This window comes from Coturnix japonica, chromosome 8, assembly GCF_001577835.2.
Source record: "Coturnix japonica isolate 7356 chromosome 8, Coturnix japonica 2.1, whole genome shotgun sequence".
NCBI classification, from domain to species: domain Eukaryota; kingdom Metazoa; phylum Chordata; class Aves; order Galliformes; family Phasianidae; genus Coturnix; species Coturnix japonica.
Window position 1 is genome coordinate 16,734,447 of NC_029523.1, and position 26,022 is coordinate 16,760,468.

A 26,022-nucleotide genomic window follows, 5' to 3' on the forward strand; every position below is an offset into this window, starting at 1 on the left:
CCTGGCAGAGGGATTGAAGGTTGTGATCTTTGACTTGCTTTTCAACACAAACTATTCAGTGATTCTAACTACTTGAGGAACCTATGTGGATTGTTGGGTAGTAATAGTAAATCTCATTGTGTAATTTCTAGGAAGTAGTTAGTAAATAGAAATGGAGCCTTAGTCCGTAATGGAATCCAAAATAGATGTGGCCTTTGATTATGTTGTTCAAAGTTGAGAGGAGAGTACAATCAGTGTGTCTTGCATTAATTTCCTTATTTTATTTCTGTTCTACAGCCTCAACTGTATCATCACCAAAAAGGAAGAAGTGCAAGAAGTACAGGAGTGTTATCTCTGATATATTTGATGGGACTATAATAAGCTCAGTACAGTGCTTGACTTGTGATCGGGTGAGTAAAGAAGGGGAATTTCTTTAATGTGTTTTGTTCTCAATGCATACAGCTATGGTTTTACAGATGCAGTTGTTTTCTGGTAACTATTCTCATGTGGCAGACATTCCTCAGAGGATAAGGCTGTTGATGCTTGTTTACTCAAATGCTAATAGCTGCTACTATAAGCACCTTTTGTTTAAGCTAACTTTCTTTCATTGAAGTGGAAACTTACTCAGGGAGAAATAATAACGTTCTAAGAATTGGTTTACTGCAAAGATGAAGGAAAAACTTTAACAACTTTTAGATATGATTTATTCCCAATTAAGTTCTGAATATGTTAATAGTCACACCTGCTGTTGTGGTAACTTCACAACCACATTATGATAAAAATAAAAGTGAAAGGCAGAAGTCCGGTCATGTTTCTTTAAGTCTTACTGGCAGATTGAGGCTGAGAAAATGTATCTGTGACAAAATCTAAGTAAGACATTTACAAGTAATATGGGTCACTAACTGCTATATTTCGCTGTTGTCTTCTCACTGACAAGATGTGTTATTAGAAGACCAGCTGATTTTCTTGCATTATTTGGAACAGCACAGATGATCACTTAAAAATAACTTTTAAAAAAATCAATTAACATGTATAGTAGGACCACCCAAACATAGAGTTTTTATCAAAGTAGTAGTACCAAGTAGTGGATGTCCATGTCTTTGCATTGAGGGCAAGTTTCTCAGACACTGGAACAGGATCTCCAGGGCTGTGATGACAGCAACAGGCTGCTGCTAGAGGTCAAGAATCGTTTGGACAGTACTCTCAGAAATAGGATTTTTTAATTATTTTTTTTTGTGGTCCCGTGTGTAGCCACAAGTTGGACTGTGATCCCTGTGGTTCCATTCCAGTTCAGGATGTTCTATGAAGGTTTAAACGAAACCTCGCTCTAATGCGGTTTCATGTCTTTATGACTCCCTGCTTTTGGGTTGAGCAAATTCAACAACAGCAGCAAAGTTCTGTTTGTGTATAGTTGATGCTTTTACTCTATAACTACATAATCATTAAATTCAGAATGTTCTTTTTTTACCTTTTTTTTTAAAATGAACTTTTCCTTTAAGTGGTTAACTTGCCACCAAGTGTAATCTGTGTCTATACAATGATTTAGTTACTGATAATCTTCATTGAAAGCAATTGCTGTTTCTGTTAAAGCTTAACTCTGTTTTATATCATTTGTTTTCTCCTTTAGTTGTCTGTAACCTTGGAGACTTTTCAGGATCTGTCCTTGCCAATTCCAGGTAAGGAAGATCTTGCTAAACTCCATTCTGCAAGTCATCAGACATCTCTAGTCAAAACAGGGTCGTGTGGAGAAGCATATGCCCCCCAGGGCTGGATAGCTTTTTTTATGGAATATTTCAAAAGGTAAATGATTCTTACCTTGATTTATTTATCTGTTTATTTTGAAATCCCCGTTTCTGCTCTTCCAGCAGAACATTTGTTGGTTTTCTTTCTTTTCTGTCAATGATGTTTCAGGTTTGTTGTCTCATGTGTTCCTAGCTGGTTTTGGGGTCCAGTTGTAACCTTACAAGATTGTCTTGCTGCCTTTTTCGCCAGAGATGAGCTGAAGGGTAAGAGGTTAATTACATGAACATGCTGCTTTTTCCTCCAGTTGCAATTTTAAATAAATAAATAAATAGTATATTTTTTGCTTTATGCAATTAAGAAAAGGCTACCTATTAAACTCTAATACAGTCATGCCTTTCTTTAGTGCGGTCAAGGTAAGCTGCTCAGTTATTGGAATATTTAGGCAAGAAATTCTGATAAAAGCTGCTTTAGGAATGTGAAGTGAATCTCAGTTTACTATGATTAAGTGATACCAACTGAAGGTTCATAAGTATTTAAAAAAATATTGTTGTCGTTCTTATAACCTTAATTTTGGTCTGGGAAATTTTTTTTCCTTTTAAATTATATAGCATCATCTCTTCAGACAGCATACGCTGTGTTGCTTTATAGTTAAAAGCATAAAATGTAGGACCTTTCTACTTAATTGATGTGTCAACACTCTTATAGCAGTTAAATATCAGATGCAACTGAAAGACAAATTCTCTTGAAGCTTTTATGTGTCCATTGTTTGCACTTGAAGGATAGACGTGTGGATCTAGAGAATAATGGCTGTTTTTCTTCTTTCTGATGTTTGCAGGTGATAACATGTACAGCTGTGGAAGGTGTAAAAAGTAAGCTAGCTTTTATCTCTGTTTGTTTTAACTTGTTTTAATTTGAGAGCTTTATTGTTTCTGTTAATGTGGAGAAATTTATTTTCTTTGGTTATGTCACAGCACTTCTGATCTTTTTATACTACTTTGTTCTGCCAGAAGTTTAGTATTACAAAGGTGCTGTAGCTGGGAAACAAGAATTCATTGTACTGCGTTGTAAACCAGTGTGGTAAATTCATTTTTGTTTCTTACAATTTGAGACCAATCTAATGATAAGTCTAATTTTTTTTTTTATTAATGAAATAAAAAGCTTTTAGCTCTGTATTACTGAGAAACTTCCATTGAGATGTAATAAATGATAATGATAATAAATGAATATCTATATTGATAGAAATATACTCGTGCACTTTCAGTGGTCCAAAGGCTGTTCAGAGCCTTGTATGGAAAAGGAGCACTCTTCCTTGCTATGTAACTGGTGATCTGCTCTAGCTAACTTCTTTAAAATAAACTTAGTAGGTTTCTTTTTTTCCATTTGCTGAATAATCAGCTTGAAGTTCCTTTATGCGAAGACAAACTGTTAGAAGGATGTTGGTTATTTGTAGTTACTGCTTTGAATTTTTCAGCAGTACAGTTTGTCCTTTTCTTCTGGAACATTGTTCTTTATCATTTTTGCTATTTCATGTCTAGCCTAAACTCTAGAAATATTTTGTCTTACTAATGCTCAGCTTAGATTTTTCATTGTCTTTTGCTGGTCTAACACACACACAGACAGAAAAAACCTTCTCAGAAATAAGTGTGGATTAATCTTTTCTTTATGTAGGTTAAGAAATGGAGTGAAGTTCTGCAAAGTGCAAAAATTTCCAGAGGTACTGTTACCACTTACACTTTAAAACACTTTTTCGTCACAATTAGTAGTGTGGTAAGATTTATGAGTTGTATGTGGAAAATTGTGTTTATAATGTGGCATGATGAAAGTGTATCTTTGTGAGGTGAGAAACATTACATTGTTTGCCTTGGAAGAATGTGAATTTGGTGCTTAAAATTAAATTAGGAAAAAGATACGTTGGGTTTTATTCCTCTTGTTGTCATCAGCCTGCAGAACTTAATACTCTGATCCAGTCTGGCAGTGCTATTTAACTTATGCTGTAGAAGTCTTTTTCAGTAAGTCATATATGTAACTTTATGTACTAAAAGTAATCCAACCTTACACCTAAAAACATGAGTTAATGGCTGCAATTATCAAGAAGAATGAATGTCCCTCATGGTGAGATTGAAAATATTTCCATTAAGAAAGAGGAAAGGTATGTCTTTCATTGCTGCATCAGTGTAAGTATCAGTTCAGGACTGTCTAATTATACTGATAGTAAAATAAGTCTAATAAAATTACAAATTAATTTGGAATTTCTTGAGCTTCATTTGATTAAAATAATGTATCTGTGGAACACAGAGCTTGTGATCAATTTTCTCAGACCACAGAGATCCTTTTGGGATGATAAAAGAAGAGGACATGATAAATTATAGTTATTAAAAATCAAATAGTAGCAGTGAGTGAGTGAATGTACTGATCCTTCTTGCAGATACTCTGTATTCATCTCAAAAGATTTAGACATGAACTTATGTTTTCCACAAAAATTGGAACCCACGTGTCCTTTCCATTGGAAGGCCTTGATCTTCAGCCTTTCCTTGCGAAGGACAGTCCAGCTCAGATAGTGACTTATGATCTCCTATCTGTCATCTGCCATCATGGAACTGCCAGCAGTAAGTATGAGGTCAATTGTTTTGCATTTATTGTTCACATCAGCACTTTTGTTTAAAAATAACGTTTATGTACTGAGGAATTAAACAGTTGAGAGTGGTTAATTGTAATGCTAGAGTTGAATTCTATAAAAAATTGTATTTAAAAAAAAAAAGTTTCTGAAATAGTACATGCAAAACTCCATATCCTAATGAAAATAAATAGTATAAATAACGATAGATACCAGCAGTTAGTTGGTTACCTATTCTACTTAACTATTGTTTGTCTAGAGGTTTTGATGCTTTGTATGCCTTACTTTCTTTGAAATTAATTTCCCAAAGCACCACAAAGATGACCATTCTTTTGGATGATCTCTGTCAGTTAACCCTGCAGTAGGAAGTGGGTTGTGATGAGAGTATCATTAGCTTCTTAATGCTTTCTGTTAGGTTTATTTCTAGCACTTTCAGCATCTTTAAGATACAGATAATTGGAGAAAGAAAGGTTTAAAGCCAGAAGCCTTAAACTTAAGAGGTTTTTGTAAAATTTACCTAATCCCTTCTGTTCCCCCAAACTTGAGGTGTACAAAAGGTTGGCTTTTTTTGTAGCTAATCTGCTTAGCATGAAAATGAGATAAAATGGCAACTTTGCTCGCTACCTGGTAACTCTTGGTTCTTATACTCTAGGTGGACATTATATAGCTTATTGTCGAAACAATTTAAATAATTTGTGGTATGAATTTGATGACCAAAGTGTCACAGAGGTTTCAGAATCCACAGTGCAAAATGCAGAAGCCTATGTTCTCTTCTACAGGTAAGAAATTAAAAATATGATGATATAAATATTAGTCAGTTATGTTAAAAAAAAAAAAAGAAAATAATAATTAAGCAATTAAGTCTTTTCATTCAGCTTCCAGAAATTAGCTGCTCTCCAAGAATCATTAGAGAAGAATTAGACCAATTAGAAAAGCCTGTACTGGAGAGAGATGTAATTCTTTGATTATGTCCTTAACACTTGCTTGATCACTTCTAAAACGTGTACACAAGTTAAAATGAAAACTGAATCTGCATAAATAAAAACATGTTAAGATGAGTAGAAAGAGCTCTAAATAATTCATTACTAGTTCTAAGAGCTGTGTAGTTTTCAATGAGCAGAAAAGAGGTCTGCATTAGAGATTTAGCACTCTGACTCTTTGAGCTCTAAAGGGAATCATGGAAACTCTTTAGCAGATGGGATATGGAACAACAGGGATTTTACTGTGTTATAATTTAATTTCAGGGAGTTTATAGGCTAGCATTTTCCTGAAAGTCAAAATGAAAGGCGAGAAGTCATGTTATAATAATCTTCATTCTAGGGCATTTTGGTACTTGAGTTAATAAAAGCAACTTACCAGAAATTCAGAATTTGAAAATTGAATTATTAGCATCAAATTTCCCTGGATAGCTGACTGCAAAACAGCTTGTGTCAGAGGTGCAGAAGAAATAAAATGTGTTCTGATAAAATTTCTACTTCTACTAGGGTTGTGTGTGTCTGCCACCATCTGAGCTATGCCTTTGAGTCCGACTCAGAAGGTGTTCTAAAAGAAATGTTGAAGTTGTGCTGCACTGCCAAGAGAGAACACTTGTTCTCTCGTGGGCAAATGCATTAAAATAAGATAATGAAAGAACACTGTTCTTAAAGTTTGTTTTTAAAAAAGAATGAAGCCACAAAATTCTGCCGTGCATTTCAAATAGCAAAGTGCTGAAAAAATATCTAAAAGGCTTGTTGGCAGTATGTATGCTTTTTAAAATTATATCTGGAAAATATTTGTGGCATGTAATTCTGTAACATGACCATTTAAGTTCTTTGAGATCTGTTTTGATGGTGGCTTTAACTACATAAGAACAGTATGAGAGATTTTTCAAGTTAAGTAAACTAAATCACACTAGTAAAACTTTGAAGTACGTCTGTAGCCCTGGTAAGTACTTCAACGTCTGTTTTCTTTATCCACAAAGTAAACTGTCTGCACTTTACACAAGAATGTATCTTTACGTAATTATTATTATTTCTGCAATAGAAAGAGTAATGAAGAAGCTCAAAGAGAGAGACGGAGAATATCAAGTCTACTGAATATGATGGAACCAAGTCTTCTGCAGTTCTATGTTTCAAGACAGTGGTTAAATAAATTCAAGACTTTTGCAGAGCCAGGACCAATTTCTAATAATGACTTCCTTTGTATGCATGGAGGTGAGACAGTAAGAGCATAATTTAAGAAGGATTTTCCTGTTGACTTGTAGTGATGTATATTTCTTTCAATAAAGTAAATTATCATAGAATGGCTTGGGTTGGAAGGGACCTCCATGATAATGAAGTTCCAACCCCCCCTCCCACAGGCAGGGCCACCAACCTTCCCATTTAATACTAGACCAGGCTGCCCAAGGCTTCATCCAACCTAATCTTGAACACCTCCAGGGACAGAGCATCCACAGCCTCTCTTGGCAGCCTTTTCCAGCACCTCAGCACTCTCATAGTAAAGAACTTCCCTCTGATATCCAACCTAAATCTTCCCTCCTTCAACTTAATGGCAGAACATATGGAATTGGTTTTATCTACTCTTGTAAAGAGTTGACTCCCCTCCTGTTTGTAAGCTCCTGTTAGGTACTGGAAGGCTGCAATGAGGTTACCCCATCAGTACCAAACTATGTAATTAAGTAATTTAGCAAGTTTACATTACAGCTACTTATTCTTAATTCCTAGGTAACTTTTACTTCTATTTTTTGTTTGTTTGTTTTGTTTTTAGTAGATGTCTAATTGGAAATCATACTGTATGAAGTCCTATTTTTTTTTCTCTACACGCTTCATTTTGTAATTAAGCATTTTGTATGTAAGCTTTCTTGTTCCTCTTAGAGAGGAACGATTTGCCTTATCTGCTCTTTTTCAGTAAGCAGTTATATTCCCATTTTAAAAATCCTGTCATTTTGACATCATGCACAATGTTTAGGTCTGCCAATATTTTTCTTAGCTATGTGCTAGAAGCAATGGAAAGATTTTAAATTGATCCGTTGGAGAGCGTCCAATAGATAGAAGTGGTGTAAATAGAGTAGTAGATGTAATATTTTTTATGGGAGCAAAAAAATTTTACTTTGTGCTAAGGGCTAATAAAGATTAAATATTACAACAAAACCTATTTTATTCTTATACCTATTCTCTAATATAAAATGCACCTGTGTTAGAATAGCATCCAGAGATGCTGCACCTGCTGCTGAACCAAACTTCTAATGTAGGGATATTGTGCCCCTGTAGCCATTCATAGTATGTGTGTATGGGAGCCATTGTGGCTGTGCTTTTCCTTCTGCCTGATTACAGCAGATGACTCTTCTTGTACTAGTGCTATAGCTACTACATTTTCCCCTAATCAAAGAATTTTGTTGCTGCTTACAATATGCTTCAGCTCAACATTTCTGATTCTGCAAGCCCCTCTATTTCTTCCTGCCTCAAAATTTCAGTGCTTGAAGGATTTGTGTTGTTTGCAGTAATTAAAAAAAATGCCTATTGCAAGTAAATTTTGAGTAGACTCTTATGTAACTTGTTTACTCACATAAACGTTAATTCAGCACTTGCACCATTGTAACTGTACCTGAAGAAGCATTTTGCAATCAGTATTTTAAGGATTCTAGCCTTTTAATTTCTCCTGCAGTTTGCTTCTGCTTTTTTAATTAACTTTTTAACCTCATAAAAACCTGCAGTTAGAGTGGTCTTACTGAGTGCAGTAATGTGTTTCAGTGTGATACAACTTTTTTACATGATTTCTTTGAATTCATTGAAAGCAGGTACTGATATAGTAAGCTGTAAACTCTCTCCAAAAATGTCTTAACATGGAATTTGTAAAACTTGTCTTTTCTGCTTCTACAGGTGTTCCTCCCCACAAAGCAGGCTTCATAGAGGACCTGGTTGTAATGCTACCTCAAAATATATGGGATAATCTGTACAGCAGGTAAGTTTTGTAGTGCAACTGAAAAGGTCAGTGATACAGTTTGAGAGAAAATACGTGCCAGATAGCATGGTAAGAGTTCTACAGTTAGTGCAATTAGTATCTCAGGAAACTTGTGGACTCATCAACGTGCAGTCTTAGTTGAAGAGCAAATATGTTCCACGCAGCACAATCAGACTTGAGAGTTAGTGGCTCAGAAAAATACACGTACTCTAAGCACAAAGCTAAGAGAAGGGATGGCAAACTGCCAATTTATATAATTTGCTTGTGCAAGGTAATTCTAGAAGCCAACATAGAGTGGTACTGGGATAATGCTTGAGCTTTAAACTAATAAACATGTATGGTATGTGCAAAATGATTCAAAGTAGGTCAGAAGAAGTATGCTTTCACGAGGTGTTCTGAAAGAACTCTCTGTATCAGCTTAATGATCTCTTATTGACTGGAAACAACTGTTTCTTCTGTGTTGGCTTTGAACATATGGCTTCAGCTGCCAGTACTGATGGTTGTTCACACTGGAATATTCTTATCTCAACAAGTTTTTCAGCGTAACCTTTGTGCAGCAGAAATGCGTCTCTTAATGCTGCTGGACATTTGTGGGTATTTTCTTCATTGGATTTGTAGTTTCCAGACCAGTCAGTGCTGCCTGTGTTCCTAACAGTGCATATATATATTTACATTTCTATATTCTGCGCTTCTCTGTAGCAGCAGCCCTGAAAACTTTCATGTATGCAGATGTGCACAAAAAATAAAAAGGAGAAGAGATGTGTGGAGAATAAATTCTTAAGAACAAAGCTTAAAAAATGTTGGACACCAGTGCTGGGATAGTAGTGAACTGATGAAGAGCTTGTCGTGGAAATGAGAAGCAGACCACTTGCATAAGCAGTTTCTTAGAGTTTTTAATAAAATCATGCATGGTGTGTGTATCCAGAGTACTTGCTCACCAACATGTTTTTCCATATTGATATAGTGATACCTTTAGAAATGTATGATACGCCAAGATGGTTTAACTGGCCTTAGGTAGTAAGAAATTGGAATACAGCTGTCTTAGGGTTAAGTACAAAATAGTACTAGGGAGATAAATTATGGCAATTGCCATGCATTGGAATTCAAATAGATGTTGAAAGAAGCTGACGCTTGTGATGTCTACAGGTACATGATCCTTTTTACACATTTTCCACAATGTTAATATTGTTTTCTTGTTTGGTGATTTTTTTTTTTTTGTAATTAATTTATTTTACTGTCACTGCAGGTATGGAGGAGGACCAGCTGTTAACCATCTGTATGTTTGTCATACCTGCCAAATAGAGTCTGAACGACTTGAAAAAAGAAGGAAAAATGAATTGGAGATGTTTATTCGGGTAAAAAAGTAAACAATTCTTATTTCTGCTTTTCAGCATCATCTGATATTCGTCACTTGACACAAGGAGTTGTCAAAATTTCATAGGCAATTTCTGTAACAAATGAACTTTGCAAAGCGTATGTATACCTGTACAGAATCCTTATCTTTCTGTTAGTAACCATGTTCTTATGCTGTCGCACACAATTGTTTGTATAGAAATACGCTTTAATAAAAAAGCAATTTAAAAAACATGAAATATTTTGTCAATAGTGTGGAAACTGAGCACAGCCCTATAAGTAACTTCATACGCTGGCAGTGATCTGTTCTGTGCAAGGAATTAATCTACAGTTTCTAAAAAAAAATAATTAAAAAAAAAAAGTTTTAGAAAATACGAGGCTTTAAGAAACAATTTTTTATTAAAGAAACATTTTTTTTTCCACTTACGCGATTAAGTCTGAGACTCTGCCTGTAGCTGTTTTTTGTGATGTTGCCTTGCAAGAAAAACTTGAACAATTCAAACTGATATATATATGTATATAATATATATTATTATTATTATTATTATATTTGTTTACTTTAATTGGAACAAGAATCTTAACGTGTTTTAATCTAGAGTAAATAAAAAGTTGTGAAAAGTCCCAGCGCATGAGCTCATTGGCCCTGTTCAGAGTATTGGTAGAAAAACAAACATGACAATATAGTTTATCTTGTTGTTTTCAGGAGAAAGAAAGTTCTTGAGTAGGGAACAAATCGTTTTTTTCAGATGAAGGCTACCACTGCATCAATCTCACCTCAGGATTTCACTGAGGAGTTACTGTCCTGATGGCCTGTAGTTCTTCAAAGTGTTCTGTAGCAGTATAATACTATGTTGTTAATAGTTTAGAGTGGTTGAAAGAGTTTAAAAAAACAGAAGCTAGAAAAACAAAGCTCCTTTTTCCTTCCAGCTTTACAGGGCATTCCAAGAAGAAGAATCTCCATCAACTTTTTACTGCATCAGTATGCAGTGGTTCAGAGAATGGGAGGAATTTGTGAAAGGAAAAGACAGTGGTAAGCTGTGCTTCATTTCAAAATACCAGTTGTTTTCTTATTTCTTGCTGCGCAGTGGTGATGTTTTTGCAGGTTGTTTCTACTTTGGTAGAAAGATGGAGGAATAGCAGCAAGAGAAGGCAACAAAGGTTCTTAGAACAAGCATCTAAGACATTGGTTTCATGGGTTGTAAATATACCCAGGAATTAAATTACAAAGTACAGTCAAATGTTGGTTATTAACAGGAATGGATAATGGGATAGCCGTGGAAAGAACATTATGTTTATGCTAGTGTGGAGGGTGGTGGTTGTTGGCAGCAGCAGAGATACAGATGTGAGGGAGGATGTATTTTGCAGTACAAACTGATAAATAATGCTGCAGCTTCAGCAGGAAAAGAGATCTCACTGGCACAGCAAAAACATATAGATAACGGAGTAACAACCATAACAGTACAACTTGAGTATTCTTCAGGTGCCTCTCAAGATCTGAAATGGAAGTGTTGGTAAAATGTTCTACAATCTTATCTGAGTCTGCTTTAAAACAATTTTGCTAGGGGTAAAAATTTGTGCTTGATGTTGCTTGAAGACTTACTGTAATCATGAGTATTTTGGAGAACTTCCTCTTAATTAAAATTCTGGTTATCTGTTAACAACTTAAAACATACTGTGAGGCAGTACAAAAAGCAAGCAGTAGGCAAACTAGCTATTTCTCTTTCCATTTGAAAATGAAAACTCCAATCTGCCTTTTGTTTTTTGCACTCTTCCTAACCATCCTTTCCATCCTAATAGATCCCCCTGGTCCTATTGATAATGCTAAGATTGCAATAACAAAATGTGGAAATACTGTGCTAAAACAAGGTAGGTGTCTCATATTAGTGCATGGTTGGGCTCCTTGTGATACGTTTGCCCAAGTTCAGTGAACTTATTATGAATTCTTATCTTTAATTGTTATGGTGAAGTGGTGATACCTAATGAATCTGTATTCTGTTTGTTTTCAGAACTAAAAGCTCAATTAGGAGTAAAGCTGAGAAATGTGCAGTTATTCAAGGGTTCGGTTTTTTTTGAGAGAGAGAGAAATATGCTCTCAAAGAATGAATATCTGTAATAGGCTAATCCAAGTGCAGATGAGAGTTTAAAAGGAGATCTACAGTAACTTTAAAATGGGCAAATTTTGCTTTTGCCTTTGTATCACTTTTGTTTTTGGGTTTCTCTTCTCTCAGAGTTGCTTGGCTTTTTTAGATTGCCATTATCTGTATATGGTTGAGTCTTGAAATTAATTTTGAAATGAGAGCTGCTTGTGATAGAAGTTAATCATTCTTAAATGTTGTTGCTCTTTTTTATTTATTTATTTTTGAGAGCTACCACTGCATGTTACAAATGTTCTCTAGCATACAAATATATGTTTTCTTTATTATTCTTCAGTCAAATGTTTAAAACCAACCATCTACTTGAAAAATTGTGGGCACAGAGGAAAATGTCTAACATCGTCATCTTTATAAGAAAGATTTCAGACTTCCTATGGATGCATAATATCAATATATTATACATCAATATTTAAACTGCTCAACTATTGCAGTGTTAAAATTGTGGAAAAAATACAGCTACCAAGTAAAAGTCAAAGTCAATTTAACATAATGCTTCAGCATATAGAAAGGACCTACAGGTGACAATCGCTGGAGGTCAGTAGGTTCAACACGCGTGTTGCCAATTGTGAAATGTAAAGGGCATACTGAAAACAGAATGAATTTTTGCACCCATGAGTTTTTGTAGTACGTCTTAGTGGTATAAGCTATTAACACAGAAATTAAACATGAATCTTCAGACGTCTGACTGATGTTCAGTAGCAACATAAAATCAGATTAGAATTCATAGTAAAATAGGCAGTTATTGACTCTGAACTAAAGCTATTTTGGTTCAGATTAGGTAGAATTGGGGTAGAGATTAAGAGGAATAGGCTGTGGAAAAATTCCAATTTGTGAATGAAAACAGAGGAGTGCTACTAAATAGTATTCTGTGGTCCTGATCCCAGTTCTAATGAGTTGGCATTCACTGTGTCTGTTCAATTACACCTGGCTGCTGGAATCTTTATAAGGGAGTGAGATTGATCTACCCCTGTGCCTGTGGAGGCCGACTTGTTTTCTGAGTACATGAAAAATGTAAAACTCAAACATAACTCCATTAGTTCTGGCACAGGATCTGCATCCATATGAAGCTTCGCATGGCTGAGTTGGTGTGGATAAACAAACATAAGGTCTTTGCACCTTTTATTTTTGGAAGTTTATTAGATGTTTGTCACAGCAGGAGGCCTGCTAGAGCAGGTGGCAAGGAGAGAAATTATAGGAGACAAGGGAGAGAAGCCTTGCTGTTCCTTTCTTTTTTTAAGTAGAAATTAGGCTTATTGAAACATTAATAGTATGTAACGAAAGGATATTGGGAGAAACTTGCCATAGTGCAACTTTCTAAAGCGTTGCTTAAAGGAAAGATGTTTATTCAGGTAGAATAGAAGTTTGTCCTCTGTTATGTAGGTTAACGTGAAGATACGCTACAATTTTGTCAGACAGGATCACTCTGGTAGAACATAGAGGGGTGAGATGCTGATCTGCCCTTGCTCTTCTAAATGTTTTGGTGAATCAGGCAAGACTGTTGGATGCTGACCTGGGATGGCAGAGAAACCTTTAGCCAGAAGAAAGAGATCATAGACAGAGACTTTAATAAATAAACAAATAGAAGCCAGGCTGACTCATTACACTGCCATGTGCTTTTATTCTTTATGATCACTATTATTTATTTGACACACAAACCTTGAATACTTGCAGTTTACACAGTAATGAATGGGAATTTTTGTTAATGTGAATCCCTCCATACCAGGAAGCGGCGTCACAACTCTGAGATCTATCTGTTATTAGCTTGATGGGTGCATTTCAGATAAAATGCTTCACGTGTCTTATATCTGGGGTATGTTAAGTACTGGATAGTTTTGAGAGCAGGTAGGTTGTAAGAATGAAGAAATATGTAAATACTGAGAAGTCCTTGGGTTTGGTAGCTGGCATAGGAAAAAGTGCAAATTAGATTATTGTTAAATTTGAAATACATTCTTCTTTCTTTTTGTATCTGTTACAAGCTTCAAAGAGTTGTGGAAATAACTGTTTTAAATAGAAATTAAAACTTTTAAAATGTTTGCAGGTGCAGATTCTGGACAGATATCTGAAGAAACGTGGAATTTTCTTCAGTCAATCTATGGTGGAGGCCCAGAGATTATACACAGGCCACCTGTTCCTACAGTAGAACCTGATATCTTGCAAACAGAAGAGAAGATTGAGTTAGAAACTCATTGTCTGTAGCTACTGAGGAAGGGATGAATTTGTAAGGAATCCAGCTTCCTTACAAAATGCCCAAAATACATTCCTAAAAGTTTTATTCTCTTGTCTATTGGAGGCACATCTCACTGGGCATTACATTAACTACAGAAGTGTAAGTTGAAATATACATTGCAATTTGTTTAAATGAAGACTGTTTCTCTGTTTTGGAAAGTGTGTAGTTTATTCTTCTTGGAGTGTTTGGTGAGTGGAAAACACTGTCATTTCTGGACTTTTCAGTGTAAGTCAAAATCCTGTTATATCCTTAGACTTGAAAAATGGGAGCAAAGTTCTAGAGATGTATGTAACCTTCCTGATTGGGCTTCTGATACCCACAAATGTCTGCCTTCTTAATTGTAAAGTCTTGACAATGTTAGGTATAAGGAGAGTATATTCTAAATGGATTGCAATCAATGATAAAGAAAAAGGATTTTTATGTCTTAAATGCTCAGGAAAAAAATTCTCACTTATTTTGCACTGTAAGTATATATAAAATGAGTGACATCCAAATACTTAACATATTTGAATGGATCAAACATTAACGTAGATTGAATATTGTTTTAGTCAGCGAATGTCATAAGTTATTACCTGCTCAATTTTGCATCATTAGGCTTCTGTAACTCTATAAACCTGCTAGCGTTAATAATATTTGTGAGAAAAAAGATGTAGTCTTCTCTAGGGTAATGTTTGAGAGCATGAAATGTGAAATGTAAAATGACTATGGACATGAGTGATATAAATTTTGGAAGTTAAATTGTCTGGTCTCTTGAATTATATTCACAGATAGTTGCTTTTGAAGAATTTTATTGTATTGTTCATTAGCATGATGACCTATAATGTGAAAAGCTGGATAAAATGTATATATTGCAAATTTCACTAAATGAATCAGATCGGAACGCAGAATGGCACTTAGTCTTTTCTTTGCCTGATAGTTACCAAATAAGCAGCGGTACTCAAGGCTACTTGTTTGGTTGTTTGTTTTGAAAAAACAAAAGAGAGAAAAGGGGCTGGATGAGGGCAACCAACCTTAATGTGGGGAGGGGTTGGGAGCCTTCTCAAATTTTTTCCATTTATTACATCACTGTGAAAACCTTGGAGTAATGCTGTGATGTTGTCCCCAGACCCATATATTTCCTGGCTACTTTACATTGAGGCAATGACGTGGTCAGTTGCATGGCTTGAGTGAGAAATACTGATGTAACGCTCTTCTGGCTGGTTTTACATCTAGTATAAAATGAAACTTGTGTTGTACTTCAGAAAGTACTTAGAGCCATTGTGGTTAGAAAGCCGCCTATAAGAGTCCTAGTGTTCTGTAACCTAAAGTACTTGACCATGTTGCTGATGTGTTGTATAATAAGTTCTGTCTGAAATCCCATCTGTAAATCCCAGTGTTTTCCTCAGCCTACCTGAGAAGTAGAGCTAAAGCCAGAACACAGTAGGGTGAATGAGAGGGGTAGATGAACAGCAGTACAAAGCCAATGATTATATCTCTAGTATGTAAGTAAAACATTCCCAGTTTTAAACTTCATTAAACTTTATCACAGATATCAGTTGGCCAGCCCATGAAATGTCTGGATAAGTAGTAAGACTGCCCCAGTAAAATCTGCAAAGGAAGAAAAGCATCAGATACAAGGCACAGGAGGTCATTATTTTGCTCTACTCGGTGTTGTGCTTGATTGTGAGGTTTCATATGTACAGCTCCCAGTTTTGGATTTTACTTGATAATAAATGCAAGCTCTGGGTAAAGATGATCTCAAAGAAGAGCTGCAAGACTCAGTACTGAAAAATAGGTTCTCTTGCTTAAAAGAATGCTGGAGGGAGATTCAAGGAAGAAAACAGTTCTATTAGATGAGTAGGAGTATCTGCCTCAGTTTCAGTAATGGTGACTTGGGTTTAGATAGAAATATTTCTAGATTTCTAATAGTCTGGCAGTTCCTGCAGATTGTTTTTTCCACTGCAGTCCTGAACTGTGCTGTGCTTAAACCAGTAATGAGATGCTTCAAACTAGCTGAGTTGTGAAGTGCCTCTATCACCTCAGTGACAGGCATCCTCACACTGCAACTGTTTGTCGTGCTTAACAACAAAGGAAATTCCCAAGTTTGCAGAGATGAAATGTGTTTGTGTTTAAGATGGTTCCAAAAAGATGACTGCCTTGTTTTTAGCCCTTTGAGGGCTTTATGAAGGATTTTAAGCCACAGAAATGGAAATAGCCTTTTAAAATAAGACAGTGTGGGAGAACTCCAGATGGATTGCTTGTGTATAGTGGAAGGCAGGCAATGGTGCAGTGCTTAAAGGAGAAAAACCTGCTCTGTGAAGGGAGATCTGATTAATAGCAGGGGAAGAATGTATCTCAGAAAGGGGCCACGGAAATGATTTTTCTCTTTAAGATTTTAACCAGACTTCTTAAGATTGTTTTTTCCTTTGTTTCCAATTGAGGAAAGACAGCAGTGTATTTGGGTGCGAGGGAAGATGGCATTTCAAGAAGGGGCAATTCCTTATTTGAGGCTTAGGAGTCTAGATTTGAGCTATTGAAAGTTCACTCTGGTCACTTCAGCGCTCTCCTCTGGAGAGAACTGCATGGGAGTAACTGAAAATTTGCTCTCTGCATTTTTCAGGGGTTGTTGTTGTTGTCATCTATTTATTTATTGCAAGTAGTTTAGCTAAATGTTTATTGGAACCTCCAGCATCCAGAAGGATGCTTCAGATATTGTGTGAAGTAAGTGAACGATATAATTGGAGGGGAAAAGATGAACCAAAGAGCTACTGAATTAGTAGCAAAACAAGGCACTTCTACAATATACTTGAGAGCACGGAGCTAAGTAGTGTGCTTAATGAAGCACATTAGTTGAAAAATTATTCCTTGTCAGTGGGATGTTTTACTGACTAACAAGCCAGTCTTCTCCTTGTTTCTGGAATATTAGGAAATGGAGGAAGTTTTTGAGATGATTATGATGAGAATTCATTTCTTTTGTTCAGAAAACTGTTTCTGCAGGTTGTATCTGTACTAGTCCTGTGTCTAAGGTTGGTGACGTGTGTGTATCAGTTTGTATTTGAAATGCACAGTCTATTTCTTCTGTTCCTTAATTGGCTGGAGGCAGTACAGTAACTATTTTTTGTTCTTCTCTGGAATAGTGATCTTGAGTAGGTGCATCAGATACAGTTTTATGTTTTTAAACAGATAAATGGCTCTGGGATGCTGTAATGGGTGTCAGTCTTTCTGTCAGCCTGAAAGCTTGCTAGGAAAGTTATAGATTCTATGCACTTTTCAATAACTCCACCAAGAGATGATTAAACGGAGCAAAAGGCTGTTTTTACTAATTTGTATCACAAAAGGCAAGATTGCATTCAATTTTGGTAGCTGTATATTTTAGTAGCGTTGTCATTGTCAGCTGCTGAAATGCCTGAATGCAGCAAAAACATGTTTGTATGCATCTAACAAAAACTGCTGTAGGGTAACATCTCTGTGGTATGAAATCTGCCAAATCTGAATTGATGAGAGAACAGAAACACCCTTTGTTGTCACATGTCCCTGGCTGTGATAAGGAGATGTTGCTATAGAACTTTACTGCTCTATCTAGATGCTGTACTATGACTTGCAACCTACTGTATGCAGTTGCATGGATGCTAATTTATTTATTTCTTTCAATTTAATCTCTTTTCCCCCACAAAACTGCTATTTCACGTGGAAGTTCTAGTCTTTTTTGCTTTGCCAGGGAGTTAGTTGCATAGTTAATTCTGACTGTTCTACCAATAGAGCTATGCTGATTGAAGTTACCTTCAGACTGGGCTATCAAAATGGGGACGTCTGAAGATTGGAGCCAACAAGCAGTAGTGTTGGACCCTAATTTGGAAGCACAGAATGCTCAAAGAAGTCTGTCCTTTCAGCATAGCACAACATTCAGTGATATCTGAAAGAACTTCTATTTAGAGCCTTCTGTGAGTGTGTATGATCCTGTATTTTTTCAGCCCTAGAGCAGGGTAGTTTCTTATAACTAGATGTTCAGTTTGCAGCTTGTCCTACTGGCAGTGGGGATATCAGCATAAAGAGTAAGAAGTTAAATATGGCTGACTTTTTCTTATGGAATCTGGTGTAATTTAATGTGCAGTGGCTAATGCATTATGTAAGAATCCTGCTTTTCTGAATCAAAGTTCATAAAGTAACTGGCTTTAAGTAACACAAGATATCCTATGTTTTCTCAAAAGGAATGAATGCAAGGAGCTTCTTTCCATTCAGTATCACAGACGAATGTTTCTAATCAATATTCATCACATAAGCTACTTTTGAAAAGCAAACCTGAGATTTGGAAAATATACAAAAAAAATCAGAGTATCTGATTGAAGAAACAAGTAGATTCTTCTTATTTGCCATACAACCATTTTACACCAAACTAAGAAAATCCTGTCCCATTTATTCCTTTTGAATTCCCTGTGTACATCTGGCTTAGTGCAGTCTAAGCAGTTTTCTCACTGAAAACCTTTCAGCTCTTCGTTTTGCCCAGGAAATGAGTAAAACAAGTAGGCTTTTTCATTCTCCCAAACAGATGGCTTTTCTGGCTTCCCTCTATACTTAAGCCATCCAGAGCTGACAATTAATAGCAGGAAGCAAAGTAAGAATTCTAGACTTCAGAAGTGTCACAAAGAAGGACAAATCGCTTTCAATGTTATTTCACCATGACTGTCTATTTACAAACTCCATTTACCTTAACTGGATAATAAAATATCCTTTTGGAGTTGGGGTAGGAAAAAAGAGGAAAAACATCACTTATTTTCTTGCATACGTTCTGTATTAGTTACTGCTATTTAAAACACGTCTGGTCCTAAATTAATAGCTTTAGCTTAGCTTTCAATGATTCAACAAGGCAATAAAGCTTTTTTCCTCTGTAAACTTGTGAGCGCTGCCACGTGGTAAGATAAAAATGTCCCTGTCTATAATGCATCTAAAATTACAGGTGTTTGCTTACAATAGCTGAGTCATACTTTTCATTAAAAAAAAGCTGGTATCACCACAAAATGTTTCTCTCCCAAAGCTGTGTCAGCTGAGATATGCAGATTAAAAATCAAAGTCCATTTGTGAGAAACAGATCGCTCATAGGTTTTAGGGATTCTCGTGAGACTACAAGCAAGCCAAGTCATTGGGTGACTGCTTTAGGGTTGTAGATGTGAGAAAATGCAACAGGATCTTGATAGTTCAATAGGAAAATCATCAGCTGAATGAATAAGATTTCTGAATTGATTAGCTAAGAGTAATGCTGAGTTGTGGCTGAGTTAGTTCTCATCCATTCCAAGATGGTTTATTAAGTTTGGGCTCTGCTGGCTTCAGGATGAGTCTCTGCTCTTGACCAGGACTTACTGTGCAGCCACCAAAGCAGTTCTACACAAACCAGTCAGTCCAATACAGTTGTCCTTGAATCAGAGCAAATAAGCCTGAGCTGAACTCCAGAGAAGAATTCAGCCGTAATCTCCCTCCTGCATGACGGTGTAGAGCCAGTGTAGATCTTGGAGCAGTGGCTGAGACCATAAACCCTGTGTTTAATAGCAGCATCAGGCAGGGAATCAGGAGTAGCTTGCAAATGCCCTTCTTGGAGCACACTGGAAAGATACCAGAACTAACCTAGCTGTCCTTCAGATCAGTTTCTCAATTGTGCTGAATTGTGCAGTGAGCGTCATTTTGACCAATGATAGAAAATAAATAATAAAAAAGAACACATTTGCTTTAATGGAAAAGCAGAGATGCTATTTGTTGGTTTTTAAAGGTTGAAACAGTGATGCTACCACTTATAGTATGAGCCCTGTAACAGCTGTCAGTGATGGACCTTATGGTCTTAGGCACCTCTATGCACAAATATGAGTTGGGGCTCCAGCAAATTGGTGCAGATAAAACAGTTCAAGTTGTAGCAAATAGTGACTTTAGAGGTGGGGCTGATCTCTTGTTTTAGCTTAGTCCTGCTCTATCATGAGGGAAAGCTGTCATTAACACTGTTTTCCCTTGATCCGGATGTTGTTTGTTTGCTTGTTTCCTACCACAGGTGGCAAGGCCAGAAAGGTTGCCTTCTGCAATATGAATTACTTGAGGCTGCCCACAACAAAATATAGCTACCAGTTATTGGTGTACAACATAACTTGCTGTGCAGAGAAAATGGTTGTGCCAAGACTTAGGGTTTGGGTGGGTTATAGGAGTAGCTGGGGAAGGGGAGGTGTATTACAGGACCATATTCCTGTAGGCTTAGGAATTATGTAGAAGCTACTACAGCATCCTGCAGGGAAAAGGCTACCGGATAGCATGAACAAATGGGAGAAATCTGAATCGTGAGGACAACAGTCAAAGTAGAGTCCCATCCAACCAGCTTCAAACAAAGCAGGTTTCTCAGGGTTTAAATGGAAATTTTCTTGGGTGGAGACAAGAAGTGTAATAAGAATAAGCGCAGTGAGTATACTTGATACTTTGCATGGCTTGGTTTTTTCCCCTCTTTGCATATAGTTATTTTCTCTAGTAGGCCTGCTGAGCCAAAGTGCCCCGTGGGTATGGAATAGCTGGATTCATTCCAGCCAAAGTAGGAGCATATGGAGGTGGAGCACAGCCCAGGAGCCATTACCAAAACCACTGCGCCATTAACAACAACGGTTGCTCTGTTATCGTCCCATCACTCGACATTATTGCTTCTTAAGGAAGAAAGCAGAGTGTTGCATTTGGGCACTCCTCAGTGAATTCAAAGCAAATCCTGGTCTGGGGTGTGGTTAGGCGCTATGGTTCAACTGGTTCAAACTTGTTGCCAAAAACTATCTTCTGCCAAGAGAGACTAGTCCTGCTCCTCTGCACCTTTGGCCTCTACTTCTCACGTGCTGCCCCTACTATCCATCATCCAAAGCAGTTTATTTCTTAGTGGGAAATTAACACCCCAGAAATAGGAGCAGCTCCTTGGTCTCTTTAGGTCTGATTTACTGGGTGTTCAGATTGGCACCAGCATGGTTACGAGGGGAGTGCGTGGGGAAAGGGTGCTGCTTTGTGTCAGCAGGCCGGCAGATCAGCTCTCTGTATTGCTCAACTGTGCCCTTCCTCAGCCATGGGAACTTGAACAAAATACAATAGATTTTGCTGTGAGAACACTCAGTCCTACTGTGAAAGCACCAGCACTTGGCTGCAACGCAATAACGTCTTCAACTGCTGCAGCTGTTGAGCTGAGCAAACATATTTCGGCACTGCTCACTTACAGGTGCTTCTGCAATAACACCACAAAAGGCTCCGTTGCTCTTTAAGATTTGGGCATACAATAAAAACTTCCTTCTCTTGTGGGATTTTTGTTGTTTTGATTCCCTTCGCAGGTTTTCCAAGTCAGCAAGAAGGGGAAAGTGGAAAAGCAACTGAGGTTTCAATGCAGACTGCGGGACTGCATGGCCAGACTGGTAATTGGGGGCAATTATGGTGTTGTTAAATGGGAAAGATCCGTTCTGTACAGAAACACAATTGGTCTGACCACTACAGCGCTTGTCTTTAAATGCAATTGAAAATACTTATCTCTAGGTAACCTTCTATTCCAGAAAGCTGATTTAATTTAGGATTTTTCAACAATTTGCAGTTTCCAGGGGCTCATTATGTTTTTATTGCCTTTCATAAGCACTTACATAGAAAACTTGAATCTCTCCATACTTGTTACCTGAAGCTCTCCAGATAAATAAAAAAACAAACAAAAAACACAAAAAACAGTGGGGTTAGAGGAGAACGAGAGACACGCGGTAGATCCTCTCCCATTGGGAAGAGGCATCAGTAAATAAAGTCCCAGCACATAAGTGACTCGCAGGGCACGAGGAGGATGCCAAAATAAGACGTATAAGGTTCATTTTAAGCCACCGGCCACACAACGCCGGATCCCGGACTGAGGAGGGACCTCCCGGCAGCGCGCCCTGTGACAACCCGCCGCCGTGTGAGCCGAGCGGCTCCCAGCCCTTCCCGGCCGCCTCCCTGGGTCTCCGATCGCACCGCCCGGCTCAGCCCCCAGCCGGGGGGCAGCGTTCAGGCCGTGCCGCCGCCCCCGCCCTCTGCCAGCAGGCGGAGCTGCAGGGAGCGGGTCCCCGCCGCAGTGGCTGGAGGGGGAGGGGAAGGAAGCGGAAGGAGCCGCCGCCGCCGAGCTGAGGGGAGCAGGCGCTGTGCGGAGCCGCCGCCGCCGCCTGGTGCGGGCAGCACGGAGGGAGCGAGCAGCGCGCAGGGCTGAGCGGGGCCGGCAGCGCCGAGGAGCGGGAGCCAGGTGAGGGCTCGGCCCCGGGGAAACGGGGACCCGGATGGTGCCGAGTTCGGAACCCGCGAGGGGAGGGGGAAGGAGGAGGAGGAGGGAAGGAGCGGGGGGAAGCCCCCACGTGACCAGCGCGTGCGGGAGGAGGTGGCGGCTCGCGCGCCCCGTTCGAATCAGCTGGGCCGGCAGCGGCGCCCACTGCGCGTGCGCGGCGGCTCCGCCTCTCCCCGCGCTCCCTCCCTCCCGGCGTTACGTGTGTGCGCGCTCCCGCTCCGACACCGCGCGGCTGGGGACACGTGCGCGGCACCGCGGCCGCCATGTTGGGTCTGAGCGAGCGAGCGTGAGCGCGCGGGGCCGGGGCGGGAGAGGAGGAGGAACCAGGGGAATCTCGCGAGGTCGCGCGGTTCCTGCGGGATCGGGCCGGCTGCGGGATGGCGGCGCAGCGCTGTGCGTGCTGGGTAATGGTAACGGGGCCGGGGGGCGGGGACCCTGCCGGCTGCCTCCTCCCCGCCCGCGTGTGCCGGGACCCGGGACCAGCGGGGAGCGGGGCGGGGTCGGGCGCCCCGGGGAAGCGCTACTGGCTCCGCTCCCGGCCCTCCTCCCTCCTCCCTCCATCCCTCCCTTCCCCCGCCCCGGCCCGGCCCCGCCTCACCTCAGCTCACCTCGCGCAATCAGGGGTTGTGGGCTTGGGGTTAAATGCTTCTTGTTACTAGTCTAGGCTGATGAATAACGATAAGAAAACTAACATTAAAAAGTGTGTTCTTGGGGTTGAGATCTCCAGCTGTTATTCAGAATTATGTTTGCAGTCGTTATTAGATGCACTGTAGTAGCTGCTTGGCGGTTGTAGGTGTGTTTGTGTATTTTCCATTGATATTGCTATTACTACTAAACTAATAAGATAGAAATCATTTAGAGATCAAAACGTTAAGTGTGCTCAGTATTTTGTATTAAATACTAACTCATACAGCCCTTAAGGACGTGTCTTTTTCATGCATTTCTACCATACATTTAGTTACAACCCCTCCAGTCTGTTGCAAGGACTGGAAACACGTTGGTTGAAGAAGTGCTCTAGAGGAGGAAAGCTCAATTCTTTAAAGGAAAAGTGTATGTAGTAAAATGTTATTAGTCAGGTGACATTTTCACTCAGTTGGAGCCACTGATGAAGCTCCCTTGCTGTACAAGGAGTTAGGGAGCAGTTTCCTTCAGCACGTGGCTTTTAGGAAGTCATTCAGGACATGGACAACTTTGTGTGTGCAGATTTTCTGCTTGTTTCATAGAAATATGGTATGTCCTAAAATTACAGCGAAGGCTCTTTGTGGAGGATTGTTTCACAGTGTGGCCATATATGTTGATAAGGAGCAGTTATGACCTGAAGCTGAAATTCTGCTGGGTCTATTTCTTATGTTGTCCAGTAAAGGTACTTCCTGCAGCTCTCAGCTGTACCACTGTAAACTGAAAGGATTTTTCTTTGCATTGCATACCACAAATGTCTAATTAATAAGAGGAAGGCAGAACTAAGTGTCTTTTTTATTGGGCTGTTTAATGATTAAGTTCAATCCCCTGTTTTTTTCTCTGGAAAGTGAGAACTAGTAAATGGGATTTTTGAATGCAGTATTACACAGTTAGTATGCCAAAATAACTAGATCTCTGTTTCACAGTGTTTAGGAGGATATCCTGTGGCCTTCTGTTCTATTGCTAAGCAGTACCTGGCTGCTTTGACATCTATTGGCATTTCGAATGTAGTGTGATCCCCCTTGCTGTCTGCCATGTACAGAATGGAGACTTACCCAGTATTTCTGGGAGACCAGAGGAAATGCTGGGTTCTGGTTCTGTGTACTGGAAGTAGATTGGCATCTTGTCAGTCAGTGATAGTTGCCCGGTGGCCGCAAGGTGATAAGTCTTTTGCTTTGCTCTTCTGCCACCGTGTTGGGTAAATGAAATAAGGAACAGTTTCTTCATGTTTCAAAGTGTACTCAGGAAGTTGGAATAGAAATCTTGGCAGTCTGACCCATTTCCAGTTGTTTATTATCATTTTTTTTTAAGTTAATCTTTCACATTTGCAAAGCTCTCTTTCAGGTCTTTGCAGCTGATCTCAGTGGTTCCTTTCTTAGGACTTTCCCCAGCATGGAATGCTTTGCATTTGGGGGGAGCTGTTGTTACAGGTCTCTTCAGTTGTAAAGAACCATATTTGCGTGGTTCAAAGCTTGCTGTGCAGGTATTTAGCATTTGCCTGTATCACAGAATCACAGAATTATCAAGGTTGGAAAAGACCTAGAAGATCATCTAGTGCAACCATTACCAATACTTCCCAGCTAAATCATATTCGTCAACACAACATGATCCATAGCTTTACAACAGTATCCATAGCTTTACATTGTACTGGCGTGAGTTCTAGAAATACAGTACTGGAAGACCTGTTGTTCTCTGTCTTTTGGGTTGGTTCAAATATAATTGAATGATTCCAGGCAGATATTTATAAAAGTTCTCCTTAAAATCTTGGAACAAGAAAAAAAAATCTTCCACCTGTGTAGGTGGGAGGGAAGGTCCAGAAGGGGGGAAACTTTGTCATTTCTGGAGTGAGAAAGGTCTTAGTTTCCAAATTAAGTGGACTTTGCTGGAGATCAGGAGATCAGGGGATCAGGCTGCTTTCTATAAGAACTTGCTTCTCATAAACGTTACACTGAAGTCTGGTATTGTTCCAGCTATAACAACACTGTAAACGTGGCTGGTGCTTTGAAAACTGCCTTTGGCCTAGAAAAACTTTTCTAAACATTTATTTTAGTGTTGTGAAAACCTGTTGAAATATTATTAAGAAAAGCATTAAGTAGCATTTTTCTTATTGGACATTGTTCTTAAAACAAAAAGCTTTTTAAAAGGTTATTGTGCATTTTCATCATCAAAGCAAAGTACTCCGTTGTGGTTTTGTAGCATAGCGGGCTGATAACCTGTACAGTCTGTGGCTCAGTCCTGTGTATTAGTTACAAGCTTGTATTTAATTACTTCTGCTTATGCTGACAATTATCATAGAGGAGTTTTTTTATATCTTCAGACCAAAAGCTTAAATTACAACAACTGTTCTCAAAAGTTACTTTAGGCTTTTAATGCTTATAATGATTTCAGTTAAATGTGGTAATGCCATAAGATCAGCTGTTCCAATCCTCAGCCCTTTGGAAGTAGAGCAGGACCATTCTCTCTAATGACCAAGTTCCTTTTTGGCTAAACATTTCAGCAGCTCGTGGGCCCTTGGTTAAAGTTTGACATGATACTCCATTTAAATATTTTTGCTTTGCATTAAGCTGATCGCTTTCTGTCTTGTTGCTTCTGAAAACAGCAGACTCCCCTTGTAACAATGTTTTCTCTGTTCCATTAGGTGCTCTCTGTTTCTGTGTATCAAACTTCATCATAAGACGTAGAATATGAATGTTGGCAAGATAGAAAATCTAATTGTCCAAGATCTTTTTACTAGTTCAGTTAACGCTGTGTGAACACAAATATTTGGTTTGATTAATTGGGTGCGTATGTGCCAGACAAACTGCTGTAAGAAGGATCAGAGCAAAAGCTTCCCCTTAGAGCATCTGGCTGGTAGCAGGGTGGTGGGATTTTGTCTTTTCCAGCTCTGTCCTGAGACACGTCTGGTTCTGTCCATAAAGTGCCGTGATTTGAGCTTGATTTATAACAGTTAGAAAATATAAAGGTCCAAAAGCAACTGTGTGTTCTTGACAGTTTTCATGTTGATGTATAAATGTTAGTATCCTGCTTTTTGGTTTTGCCTTTGTTGTTGTTATTGGCTGATGTATTTACTCAT

At 38.7% G+C, this 26,022-nt stretch overlaps 2 protein-coding genes across 13 annotated transcripts in view; both read left to right on the forward strand.

The window, feature by feature from the left end:
• Positions 1–14,892, forward strand: part of USP33 (ubiquitin specific peptidase 33) — a 28,561-nt gene extending 13,669 nt beyond the window's left edge. For 2 of the 7 annotated variants that reach the window (XM_015869962.2, XM_015869965.2), the window contains 13 exons: positions 277–389; positions 1,607–1,779; positions 1,882–1,985; positions 2,558–2,591; positions 3,391–3,436; positions 4,148–4,328; positions 4,989–5,115; positions 6,359–6,528; positions 8,194–8,275; positions 9,522–9,630; positions 10,556–10,658; positions 11,426–11,494; positions 13,820–14,892. In XM_015869962.2, the coding sequence (XP_015725448.1) occupies positions 277–389; positions 1,607–1,779; positions 1,882–1,985; positions 2,558–2,591; positions 3,391–3,436; positions 4,148–4,328; positions 4,989–5,115; positions 6,359–6,528; positions 8,194–8,275; positions 9,522–9,630; positions 10,556–10,658; positions 11,426–11,494; positions 13,820–13,977 (1,469 nt within the window). In that variant the 3' untranslated portion in view covers positions 13,978–14,892. Of the gene's footprint in view, positions 1–276; positions 390–1,606; positions 1,780–1,881; positions 1,986–2,557; positions 2,592–3,390; positions 3,437–4,147; positions 4,329–4,988; positions 5,116–6,358; positions 6,529–8,193; positions 8,276–9,521; positions 9,639–10,555; positions 10,659–11,425; positions 11,495–13,819 lie in introns of all 7 variants that reach the window. The other 5 variants (XM_015869963.2, XM_015869966.2, XM_015869964.2 and 2 more) reach the window with 3 other exon arrangements.
• A 7,180-nt stretch (positions 14,893–22,072) lies between these two features.
• ZZZ3 (zinc finger ZZ-type containing 3) overlaps positions 22,073–26,022 on the forward strand; it is a 61,675-nt gene continuing 57,725 nt past the window's right edge. For 2 of the 6 annotated variants that reach the window (XM_032446107.1, XM_032446108.1), the window contains exon 1: positions 22,073–22,232. The gene's annotated coding sequence lies outside the window, so the exon portion shown is untranslated. Of the gene's footprint in view, positions 22,233–22,496; positions 22,676–26,022 lie in introns of those variants that run through there. The other 4 variants (XM_015870247.2, XM_015870250.2, XM_015870249.2 and 1 more) reach the window with 3 other exon arrangements.